The sequence below is a fragment of the Cuculus canorus genome, chromosome 4 (genome assembly GCF_017976375.1).
Source record: "Cuculus canorus isolate bCucCan1 chromosome 4, bCucCan1.pri, whole genome shotgun sequence".
Taxonomy (NCBI): domain Eukaryota; kingdom Metazoa; phylum Chordata; class Aves; order Cuculiformes; family Cuculidae; genus Cuculus; species Cuculus canorus.
The window spans coordinates 67774798-67787633 of record NC_071404.1 but is presented as its reverse complement, the minus strand read 5'-3'; the positions used below and the strand labels follow the sequence as shown (position 1 = coordinate 67787633).

The window sequence follows — 12836 nt, the reverse complement described above, 5'->3', positions numbered from 1 at the left end:
GTGTAGATGCTACGTTAGCAGAGAAGACCATCGCATAAACAGGCTGTTCTCCCATCCTGCCTTACCTTCCTCCCCACTAACAGCACACACAGGAACAGAGCCACTACCAGCCCTGTGTACTGGCGTGTATCAGTGTGGTATTATGGCCTCTGCCTTTGCAATTTACCTTTTCCTTTCTCTTTTGCCTTCTATCCTCCGCCTATGTTTGGTGAATGCCTTTCATTTTTCGGGTAGCTGACTACCTTCCTGATTCCTGTGCTAACAGCTTTGCAATATCTTTATTACATTCTTGAAACATAAAGGGTATTGGAGTCAGATCCTATATCAGACCATTAGGAGAGAAAGAATAGTACTATTAATTTCAATACATAAATCCGCCAAGCAAAAGCCCAAATAGCAATGCTGATCTAACCCTGCATCCATAGTTTTCATTTCTGTTCTTCTATTTTTCCACTCGTTCGTCCTTAAATACCTTCCTTAAATAGCCAGGCATGTGCTATAAGTTAACTTTGACAGTATGAAATAATAAATCATACTACAAAAAATTCAGGTATGAAATCTGCATTTCCTAGTCCTGAATATTTCCACAGGCATCAGCTCAACTTTTGTGTGAGTAGGAGCAATTTATACAGGGAATATAAATGTTAGAATAGGTAATTATACAAGTGACCTTGCCTTTCTTTATTCAATAGTGAATTATTGCTCTCCTCAGTTGTGATTTTATGAGACATCCTCATGGTCTTAATTAATGATCAAGGTACATTTTTTAAACCTTTACAGATGCTATAGATTACATCACTCTCTTTTCCAATTTACACATATTGACCGGCATATCAGTCTAAATGCTGTCACAGGTAGATCTTCACTGCAGTCAATTTCTAAACAGAACATCAGATTTCTTTTTTTTTTCCCCCTTTTACATTAAAATAGGAACATAATAAAGTGGAAGTAGGAGATAAAAAGACTGGAAGTCAGTTGAAGCAATTCATATGCTAAGTTGGTGTTTAGAAAGCAGCTGTCAATGACAAAGATATTTACTCCTGAAAACTACACTCGACAATCATCTCTCTCCCTCTCATGGAGTGGAATAGCACCACAGGACTCAACAGCAATATAAGCACCAAAAAAAAACAAGGTGGAGGTGAAGGGGTGGGGAAGAAATAGCACAAGGGAAAAAGAAAAAGTGAATGTTTGTTATGTACACATTCCAGAACACTACAGACTGCGATAAAACCCATTAGGTCAGTCTCTGACTAAATGTGTAAGGAAAACATACAGCTTTTGGAAAGCAGCAGGCACACACAGCAGCTACGTCTGATTGTCTGCAGAGGTAAGGAAGAGGAATAGTGCCCAACGAAATGTGCAGCCTTTTTGTTATCCCTGCTGCTGAAGCCTTTGTTCTATGTGATCCCTATTCCAGATGACAGGTGAATTCATGCAGTGAATCATCTTCCCAACCTCGCTTCTGTCTGCATATATTGCTCTGGTGAATTCAAAGAACTGCTCAGACACAAAGTGCACATGTCAAAGACAAGGCAGGGGATTCAGGTTTGCAGAGTGTCTTTCTGCATATATGTGGATCACTCCAGATTCAAATTGCATGGCACACCACGTTTTCTAGCTATGCTCTCTGTTTCCTCTGCCTTATGAAACAATGCTGCCATTGAGGAGGATGCCCTGCACCACAGGGGAAAGGGACAGCCAGGTGTGGTAGAAGGAATTCGTGTTCAACAGCCTAGAACAGGGAAAATTACAAATAAAGGGCTGAATCTTCATCCTCAGTTAATTAGGAGGTTGTATAAATGGCACCTAGTGTGCTGAAACGCCCAAAAACTGCAGGGCAAAAGAAATGTCAGTGCCACAAGAGCATGGGATAATCCACATTATCAAATCCAAAAATCCAGTTCAGTGTAATTGAAGTTAAGGAAAAAAACCAAAAAAAAACTAGCCAACTCAACTACTCAAATTTTAACTTGGGTTACCGATTTCCTCCTGACTTTTCCTGCTTTATCTTAAGATGCTAGCACAGTTAAAAATCACAGTTTCCCTTGTTCACTCCAGATGGTTAAAATATTTTGTGGATTCAGTGGCCCTCACCAAATCCTTTCGCATTCAGGCCCCAAGTATGGCTCTCAAACAAAAGCTGCAGCCCTTGAAACATTTGTATGTCTCATGTGGCTTGCTTAATTGGATTCATCCTCAGCTGAACCAACAGATTGTCAAGATTAGGGCATTTACAGCATGTCTCATGGGGGATAGGATAGAGAGGGGAGAGAGAAAGAGAAGGTGGAGCCAGAACTTGGCTGAACCTGCAGTTGCATCTGTTGCTCCAGCATGGACTTTTCCTTCAAGATCTCTCACTTGTAACTCTAAAAGTTCTGCTCACTGACATGCAAGACAATGTAGCAGCAAAAGCGATATTGCTCCAAAGGAAGTCTGGTGACTTTTTTCTAAAAGCTTATTTTTCCTTCTTGATTTACTGACATCCCCATTAGGAATTAGGAAGTATTGCAAGAAAATCTGGCTGCAATACTACTATATCTTAACTGAGATCATACCTGGCCAAAGAGTATTTTCAATACTTCTCCCTCCCCCCCAGATTTGTAATCGATTTTTAATCCAATCTGCCTCAAACTATCACCAATAATTAGCTGAGATCAGGTGCAAAATTAAGTAATAGTTGCTCCTTCGCACCAGCAAGTTGTATTTATGAAGCGTATCATGTCACAACTAGTGCTTGCACTGACTCCCACATAACATTATTCTCAAGCAGTTCTCATCCTGATTTCATAACCATGGCCTTCAAATGGCATGGTTTGTGAAAAAAACTTGTATGAAACTATAGGATAATTGAAGTCTCACAGACTGGAAGTTTTAATGAAAAAAAAGATTGTAAGCAATAGCAAAAGAAATCAGAACATTTTGATCCTATTCGTTCAGAGAATTTCCAGTTTGCAGCAAGAGAAGCATCATCATCCTTTGACTAAAAAAAAACCACTTTTTTTTATAAAGTGCAAAAAATTAGTTTATACACTGAGATTTCAGAAATCTAAACCCACCAAAAGACATGCTTCCAACACTGAATTACTTAGTTTTGGAAAAGAATTATTGGTCATTTATAAAAAAAAAACTATAATGAATGAGTTGACAGTGTGAGGCGTGTAAGCAGTAAGAAGTTAATGAGGTTGGTGAGAAAGCAAAAGTAAAGGAAAGTTCATTTTATTGAGAACAGTTTCATACTGGTGAGCCAGCTCCCCTATGAGCTAGTAATTGTCTGTTTCTCCCTCTCAAACACGCACAAACACTACTAAATTACATTCTTAATTAAATTCTTTTTCATACTATTTACAAATAACAAAACCCATGCCTGGTTTTGTTTAAGTATATTTGAGCCAGTAAATTAATTTGTTTTCTTTATTTGGCAGATTCAGGTCCCCTGAATTTTAAAGAAAATTAAAATTAACCTGAAAATTAAAGATTTTATAGTTCTGAAGGTGTGGTTGTGGATCTATCATTCTACTCATCACACAGGGTGCAATTAACTATGGAAAGTGATGTTAGATTCACTAGGAATCAGACACCTGATCTTCTGAGATGCTTAGCAGATAACTGAGGGTAGCCTGGTGTGCTGTTATGTACATTAAAATTTACAAAGCAGAAGATTTCTATTCAACTGAAACGTAAAAGTAACTGAAAGAAGGGTAGTTCGAATATCCTCATTCTCTGATGGAGAATACATATTCAAATAGAAAAATAACATGAGATTCAAAATTTATCAAAGAATATCGCCTCCTTCAGAGAAAGACCACGAAGATGATCTGAAGGCTGGAGCACCTCCCATATGGGGACAGGCTGGGAGAGTTGGGGATGTTTAGCCTGGATGAAAGAAGTTTCCAGGGAGACATTACAACAGCCTTCTAGTGCTTAAAAGGGGCCTACAAGAAAGATGAGGAGGGGCTCTTTATCAGGGAGCACAGCGATAGGACAAGGGGCAACAGTTTTAAGCTGGAAGAAGGGAGATTTAGATTAGATATTGGGAAGAAGTTGTTTACTGTGAGGGTGGTGAGGCACTGGCACAGGATGCCCAGAGAAGCAGCAGATGCCCCATCCCTGGTGGTGTTCAAGGCCAGGTTGGGTGAGGCTATGAGCAATCTGATCCAATGGAGGGTGTCCCTGCTCATGGCAAGGGGTTGGAACTGGATGATCTTTAAGGTCCCTTCCAACCCAAACCATTCTATGATTCTAAAAAATGCAAATGGTCACTTAACTGGCTTTGCTTTCCCTTTACGGTAATCAGCTGAATTCACATGAGCAAATAGGCTTTGCAAAATATTTGAAAGATTAGCTTTTGTCTCTTCTGATTATCTTCAGATAAAATATCACAATGTAATCCTATAACTTCTGCACTGAATATTTGGCACTGAATCCTGCAATGAAGGAAATGAATTGGAGTCAAATGTGTCTTTCATGAATAAGTGGAACAGACTAAGGCCAGAAAGATTTCAGACTCCAGGTACTGAAGCTATTCTGCTTATATCTACGCAGGACCGTGTCAGCCTTAAAAGGAAGGAACTCTATTTGTGCCCAGCCACTTTGTGAGAAAGTCTTGTCCAAAGTTAATTTAAAAATAAAGTTGCATACCCTTGGGGAACACTGCTGGGTGCCAGTTACTCGCATAGGGACATAAATGCACTTCCTTGTTCCGTATGAGACATATGAGATCTCCAGAAGCCAACACAAGGATTTATTAAATCTGCTGAGGCCGTCAGTTCAAGGAGTAAGTGCATAGATTTTCAGATCCAAATAAACTTATTCTGGTTCCCTGTAGCCCATGGCTTATCTCCAACCTTGGAAGGACATAAATGCTCCAAAAATGAAGCCAGAAGGTAATACCTCGCACTCCATAAAGTGGATAGAGAAAAGAAGAAGGGGGGAGAGAACTAAGGGAAACAGAAGGAGAATAGATTAAGTAACCCAACCTCCAATTTTACAGCAAGTTTGTGCCTGAGACAGTTCTCCCGAGTCCCAGTTCAGTGCTTTAACTACATCAGCTGTCATTCCTGAGTAAAAAGCAGGGATGAAGTTTGTTTGAAACGATAGACAGCATAACTGCAGGGACATAAACTTCTGACTTCATTCCTTTACTGGTGTCTAAGATAATCAATATCAATATTGATATTCCCCCTCAGATAAAAGCTTATAATTAAATTATAAAACAACAAAAGTTAATAAAGAAGCAGAGAGGCAGAAATAGCAAAGGCTTGCATCATCTCTGTAAGCATCAAAAATATGTTTCACTGTTACGATTGCTAGGAATAACTAGTCAGGGTCTAGATCGATAATGAGCAACAGTGCAATTTGAGTTTCTGGTTGATTTTGGAAGGGGGTACAAGTGACAAAAATCAGATGGCCACAAACAGCTAGGGAGCTGGAAGAGTTTTAGTGCCTTAGCCACGATTCCCCTCCCATCCATCTGCATCTCTATAATGCTTAGACACTCTGGAAACAAATGTCTAATATCACATTTCTCTCACTTAGTCCTTATAGATACCAAGTGTGACTTTAAACTTTAATTAATACAAATGGGTGGTACACATTGGATTAATTAGACATGACATCCATATTATTTAAACCAAATATAAAACCAGATTCTGTCAAACATTTTGATGTCCTGATTTTACAAAATGCTTGATGACATCAAGCCTTGGTGACTTACTATACATCTATTGCTTCCCTGTTTCTTAGAAAAGAAGGAATAAATGAAGTGAGAAGAACACTGGAAAAATCTAATAGACAAACTGACTAATCTCAGACCCCAAGGTCATAGCAAAGCAATTCATTTCTTGGCTTTTCAACAGCACAAGACATGATTTATCAATCTGAGACCAGGCTTATAAACACTATACATCTCAATAATATGTTCTTTGCACTGTGTAACTTTTTAAACAATGATAGATTGCCTGGGCTGGACCAAAGTTATTTTACAAACAGAAACAGAATATTTGCAAATGAAATGTTCCAACAAGGGGAGAGGGGAAAAAAAAAAAAAAAAAGAAAGGATGAGTGAAATATGCCAAATGGCAGCTATACTAACTGCAAATGCAAAGGAATCTAATTTTTCTCTGTAAAACGTTTTCAGAATCCACATCTTTCAAAAATCTCATATCTATCATTTTACACAATGAAACTGAAGATCATTACAGGAAAATTATCGCCCAAGTTCAACAATATTACCAAAAACTTACACTGCTAAAAAATAACGATTCTCACTTGAAGGAGGACTATGACTCACTACCTCTCATTGCTCACTTCATCACAGACTTTCTTGAAGTCATTAAGGAATTCAAGTCTTGATTTCCCTTCACTTAAAGTGAAATAATATTTTCTTTCTCTTCCAACAAGAGCCTGCTCTTTACAATGTGAAGCATCTGTTCATACTGAGGATGTAGAACACAGTATTTTTAAAGCAGAATTCTCTTTGACCAGCACCTAACACAATCTGACCCCGACTTTGACGAGGCTCTGAAAACATTGCTGCAACGTAAAAACACTCCTGTGTTATTTTCTCATCTAGAGTTTGTCAAAATTCCTGATGAAACAGCGCACTGATCCTGGACCCTACTGTGCCTGGGAAGGGAGGAGGGAAGTGTCGTTTGGGCATATGCTGCTTTTAGGGTCTTGATTGAAAAAGCTTGGTCTGTTTCTTGAGAGTATAGAGCGGATGCTCAAGAATACAGATGAGCTCAGAGACTATGTATAAGAAATGAGTTTGAAAGTTCAACATGCTTGATTTCCCGTCCTCTAAATTTATTGCTCCAGGCAACATGAGTCCTGTCAATTTTCAGGTGACAAATTCTCTCTCAGAGACCCGGCTGTTCCTTCACTCACTTATTATTTAGACAATACAATACCACCCCAGTTTGAGTAGGGCTGATCTTTATAATGTAAGAAAATCAAAAAGATCAAAGCTGCACATGATGTGGCTGCATGAGGTTATTTTGATGAAGCTCCGCTTCAAGGATTATTGAGATATTTCATTTTAAACAGCAGTTTTGATCCAGCATACACATGCAAAGTATAATTTTCAAAAGTAAAAGAAATTTGTTATTACACTTCAATATTTTTCTACATATTCTTTATAATAAAATTATTTCAAGCTCTTTTTTAAAAAAATGTACATTAAAGCAGCTGAACACTGCAGCCACAGCTCCTTGTAAAACAAACATCAACTTTGTATTGCTTCAGGTCCTACTAATGCTGTACAAGGGAAGCACTTTAAGAAGAATAAAGAAATGAGTTCAGGCTTAAAAATGAGACATCAAAAGGGGGCTTAGCAAGAGATGGAAACAGCTACTTTTACATCTTATGGTAACTGGGGTTATAATAATGTCCTTTTTCATATACAAAAGAAAAAACCGTGACATTTCTAAAGCGGGAATTCAGCTCTACTTCCAAAAATCTGTTTGAAAAAGTTATGGCATTCATTTTCATATTTTTATTTGCCTTTTTCCATCTCCCTTCTGCAATGTAAAGGGTGCTTCCTCTCCACTTGGCTCATTTTCAGTGTCTCTGTGTCAGCTTTCTCTATCTAGGATTTCTTATCACATAGGTATCTCTGTGCCTCAGGCCCACAGTATTTATCCTATTTATAGACCTAAATCTGCAATTTATTGCACCTGAGCAGACTGCTGCACCTCACAGTCTCCCATAGCCTTCAGGAGCCCTTTCTGCTTGTACAAACAGCCATTCCGATGGAGAACAAAGGCAGCTTTCAGCTGGGCAAGGTCACAAACGTTCCCCCTTCCCCTGCCTCTCTCCTACAGTTCCAGTGGCCCCTTCTATATTCCAGGAAGCTTTTCTGGCGCTGCCCACACCACAGCAAACAAAGCAATCCTGATCTGGAAAACCATGTCTAAATGGTAGATGTCTAAAAGTAGATGTTTTCACCTTCCTGTGTATTTCAGGTATATTCTAGAGCCCTGAGCTCCCTCTCTCACACTTCGCAATACCAAAAGAGAATAAACTCCAGGGGTCATCACATAAAAAGAGGCTTTAAAGCAGGTTTCCATAAATGTGGTGGCCTTTGGAGCTCCACCACAACTGCTGTCTCTGCTAGAGCATTTCTGCATTCCACCTGTGCTGTCCTTCCCCCACAACTCTTCCGACACCCTTCGCTGTGGATTTGCGGCAGGGTGTTTAAGGTGGGGATGATGCTGATAATTCATTGCAGCACCAGCTGTCAGTTACTCGAGAAGCTGCTGCACACCTGAAAATACGCAACTGGGATTGATTCTCAGACAAAAATTTACCTCTGCACACGCAGTGCAGAAGGCATCACTGTGCTCATCTCTGTTGCTGTAAGCAATTTGCATCCCTAACCACTGGCAAGCATTACAAATCGCATACCTGGAGCTGTTAGGGACTCTAGACTGTTCAAGCCTATACTTCCCTCTTACCTTTCAAAAACAGCTATGTAACACCCACACAGCGCTATACGCTATCTTGAGCAACAAGAATGAAACGAAAGACAGCATTTTAGGTTAAAATATTAATCAATTAATTAAGCAGTTGAGCTCTAATAAATGCCTACAACAGCAGCACCATTGCTTGCTCTCCTGATACCTGCGCTGAATTTGGTGGCAGCTGAGACAGTTGCCCCTAGTTTTAGCTCACATTATTGCCTTGCCCTGTATCTTTGGAAACAGCGGATCAGACCCCTGTTCAGCAGGGTGTCTTTCCAGTCCTTCCAATAGAGCACTTCACAAGTGGCAACTGGATAAAAAAATAGTACAACTGTTTCATTTAATTGCTTGTTTCAGGTTAAGAGAGTCCAGAATCCCCATTTATGGGTGGTGTAGTGGTCTCCATCAGCACAGCAGGTAGGAATCCACCTGCTCTACCACTATCTGCTGCTTATTTAGCAATGCTTTAAAATCCCAATCTCTTCTACTGTATATTTGTACCCAGCGCATGGAGACTGTGATCCCAGGCACCCCGCTGTAAACACTGGGCACCTTCCCTCCTCATCCTCTCGAAGTGCACCCCCAGAGTGATGAAGGGAAGCTTTCAGCAGCTTTGTGACAACATTGCACTTGTATTTTTCCAGAGCCACTCTGCAATGCACCAAAGCAGCCACGCTACAGAGCTTGCTCCCCTTCCAGGTCCTGCACCCCTGCTAGCAGCACAATTAATATCTGCAGCGCTCCAAGAGTAACCTGGAGATGGGAGGAGCTCTTCCCAGAGGGAAGCAGAAAAGAGTGTCTCCCTGCCTCATATCCCCCCTTGCAAAGAAGAAAAGCCCAAATACAGCCCTCACCACTTTCCTTTGCTGTGGTACAACATATTCCAATGGGCGCTTAGTTAAAAAAATAAAAGGAACTGTGCCTTTTTGTCTGACACAGCAGCAGGCAACATTTTCAAAACTATGCACCCCTCTGACTCAAACCACATGAAAGAAAAGTCAATATAAACCAAAACAGAGGAAAATTACTAATAATTCCAGTTTATCACTATACAGCTAAGAGGACTGTAGAGACACACAAGCATACGAAAAGTCCCACAGGGTGGTAGGCACATACATGTTTAAAAACATCACACGGCGTTGATGGTAATCACATGATAAACTACAAATTATATAGCTTCCAGCAAATGCTTTTGATAGCATCACCAAGACTCTGGTTACCAAACCATCTCCCCAGAATTTCCTGAAACAGTAGAATACTTGGACCAGAACAATTTCATGTTTGTTTAGTTTTGCTTCTTTTTTAAGCCAGTCTTCCATACAACAATTTTTCAAAAATAAAAGAAAAAAGTGTTTTGTTTTTTTTAAATTGTCTGCCTCCCCTGACTTTATCAAGCACATAGAACCTCGCTAGTTAACTTAGATTTGTTACTAGATCACCTAGCCTGAGTTCCTCAGTGTCCCAGGCCTGGGAAGCCTTAGCCAGCTGCTCTCTACCAAGACAAATTACTTGTGATTTACTAAAACAAAGCTTCTGAAAAGGTGTTTTCTCTGAACTGAAGACTACCAGTGCTAAACCCAATTGTACATCTGTGCTAATGATTAGTCCACCACCTTGCTGAATATCAGTGCTGTATTTTCCACCTGCATTTGTCCGGTTTCACCTCCCAGGGTTGTCAAGCACTGGCAGAGGCTGCCCAGGGAGGTGGTTGAGTCCCCATACCTGGAGGTGGTTAAGAAGCAGGTAGATGAGGTGCTCGGGGACGTGATTTAGTAGTGGACAGGTATGGTTTGAGCTGATGATCTCAAAGGTCTTTCCCAACCTATTGATTCTATGATTCTATACATTCCTCAGTATACATACCCTAATTGGATTAAAGAGCCCATTAACACCTAAGCTCTCTCAAAAAGGCACTGAAACAATGGGAATCTGCCAGTCCTTATGCCATCCTCATGTCTTTTTCATTAAATTCTCTATTATTATTTGCAGGTCTGAAGAATATACCAAACAGCACCAGACTTGGTTTGGACTTTGAAGAAACCAACTTAAAACCTTTTGCATGCTCCTCATCGATGGCTGTTTGGGTATTATTTTTTTTTTTTACATGTCTCAGTTATGTATCTTTATATTATCAGAGTGTACAGTACTGGGGGTCTTTTTAAACAGTAAATTACTTGGCACCCAACCAAATACCTTAATTTAAAAACCTAATAAAATTATATCTATCCATTAATTTTTAATCAAGTGAATTGTTCATTACCTGCAAGAACATAATTTGATTTGACAAGGCACGTTTTCTTAAATTTTTAGAGAAGGTTAGTACTGTTCTATTATTGGCTGCAGGTACTAAAATATATCTACCAAAATATATCTGCCAAATCAAACTCTATCTGACACGACAGCTCTTCTTTCCCTATCTTGCAGAAAGGCGCTGTGAGAGTATTCATCTCTAGTTTGAAACAGACTCCCACCAATATCCCCTGTTGGGCTTAATTGGATCGGATACTGAGCTATGTGTATTCAAGATCCTGCAACTCAGACATCTAAAACAAGTAGAACTAAGTATTTGATTAATATTTAAACATAGCAAAACTGCCAAATATTGCAGGAGATAAGTTTCTTGGGCAAGATTTCCCTGACAGGATACTGGTAACTTCCATTGAAAGGAGCCACTGATAGTTACTTTTATCCTGAGGGGGAGAATCAGAGCCTTGGAGATCTACTTAGTTTTCTGCTTTCTGTGCACATAAAAGCAGAATACATAACAAGGTCACGGCAGGCCAAAAATAGCAAATCTTCAAGCAGTTGCAATTCAAATAGATACCAGATCTGCTGGAAAGCAAGCAACTTGACCAGCATGCAGAACTTCTGAAGATAACTACTTTTACAGCATTTTAAATTTTACAGCTATTTTTCAAAAGTCAAGACAAACATTAGGTACATACTTTTCAGGGTTCTCCACTTCTTCAGTAACAAAATTGAGGTAAAACCTAGAAAAGAGTTACAAAATGTATTATAAGAGCTTGGCAAATTTTGATTCTGTATTTCTTTCCCAAAGAATCAAGAAGATGCTATTAGTTAAGAACTGCTGTTAAATACATTAGACTTTGCAGACCCATGCTTGGATCCCCGCACTTAGGAAAGGAATTCTCAGAAAAGACAATAAAGCAGAAAAAAGACAAAATCTATGTAATGTCAGTGTGGAATTATTTTTTTTTCCCCCGGCATACTAAACAAATAATGGTTTACCCTAATCCTACACACAAACACACGCACCCTCAAGTCCCATATTCCATTTGTGGTTGTAGCCTTTTACTATTTCAGGTTATATTGGCAAGAATTCTCACCGGGGTACTCAGCAAGGACTTCTTAACAACAAAAATAAATGAACACTCAAAAAAAACCCTCCTAAAACCAGGATTTTTCCACTAATGTGTTGCACACAATCACAAATCCAGGATGCTAGTCCTGCGTGCTCTTGCACAGCCTCCAGTACAGGTTGCCCTCTGGTTGTATTGCAGCAGCATACAAGAGACAGCTACTGATGGGAATTCATAGGAACTACTCACCAGGCCCTGCATACAAAGCAACTGTAAGCCTCAAGGTCACTGAACTCTCTGTTCTGCATTTATTAGCACTACGTCTGTGCATTGCTGGATGACACAGATGTGCCTGGCTCAGATATGGGCACAAAGTCACATCCTGGCTAATTAAACAGAGCAGTCAATAGAGTGCTTATGCTGGCTTTCTACTTTTAGGACAGATACAGAAAGACAAATGATATCTGACCCAACAGTGCTACAGTGAATAAACAAATGGTACCTGATCTGGCAGTAAGTCTGGGAACTTTTCCCTATCACATCTTGGACCAGATTTGGGTTAGCAGAATGGGTTAGAGCTGGCTCACTGTTTTAATAGATCTGATTTTTTTTTTTGACTGAGTATGAAATTCTGTGAAACTAGATTTGCCATCTTACACAACAACCTCAGTACTTGTTTCTGAACTTGCCAGTGCATAGAGCACAAAATAAAAGGTTGGAATAGTTCAAAGGAGAGATGGCTTCTGATAAGTAAGACACTCAGCTTCTTCTTTCTAGTCTTAGCCCTGATTCTAAGCACAAGTAATTTAACAGCCCTACATCAGTCTTTGGATGCAAAGACATATTTCCTTACGTTCTTTTCTCTACTTTTTTTTTTTTCACCCAGCATTCTACATATCAAACAGTCTTCACTTGCTCTTCACCGTATTAGCCCACACATATGAATGATGCCATCTTTGTTTTGTTTTTCAAAGCTGTATCATTAAAAGCTAATAGTCTCATAGGCTATACGCAAAACTCTGCCTGTGTCCTGGGACAGAACACCAACAGTTGC

The 12836-nt window shown here is 39.6% G+C and overlaps 1 protein-coding gene across 1 annotated transcript in view; it reads right to left on the bottom strand.

The window, feature by feature from the left end:
* Positions 1–12836, bottom strand: part of SLC7A11 (solute carrier family 7 member 11) — a 64970-nt gene that overhangs the window by 31834 nt on the left and 20300 nt on the right. Inside the window, exon 6 of the mRNA XM_009569028.2 lies at positions 11408–11452. Coding sequence (XP_009567323.1) covers positions 11408–11452 — 45 coding nt within the window. The remainder of the gene's footprint in view (positions 1–11407; positions 11453–12836) is intronic.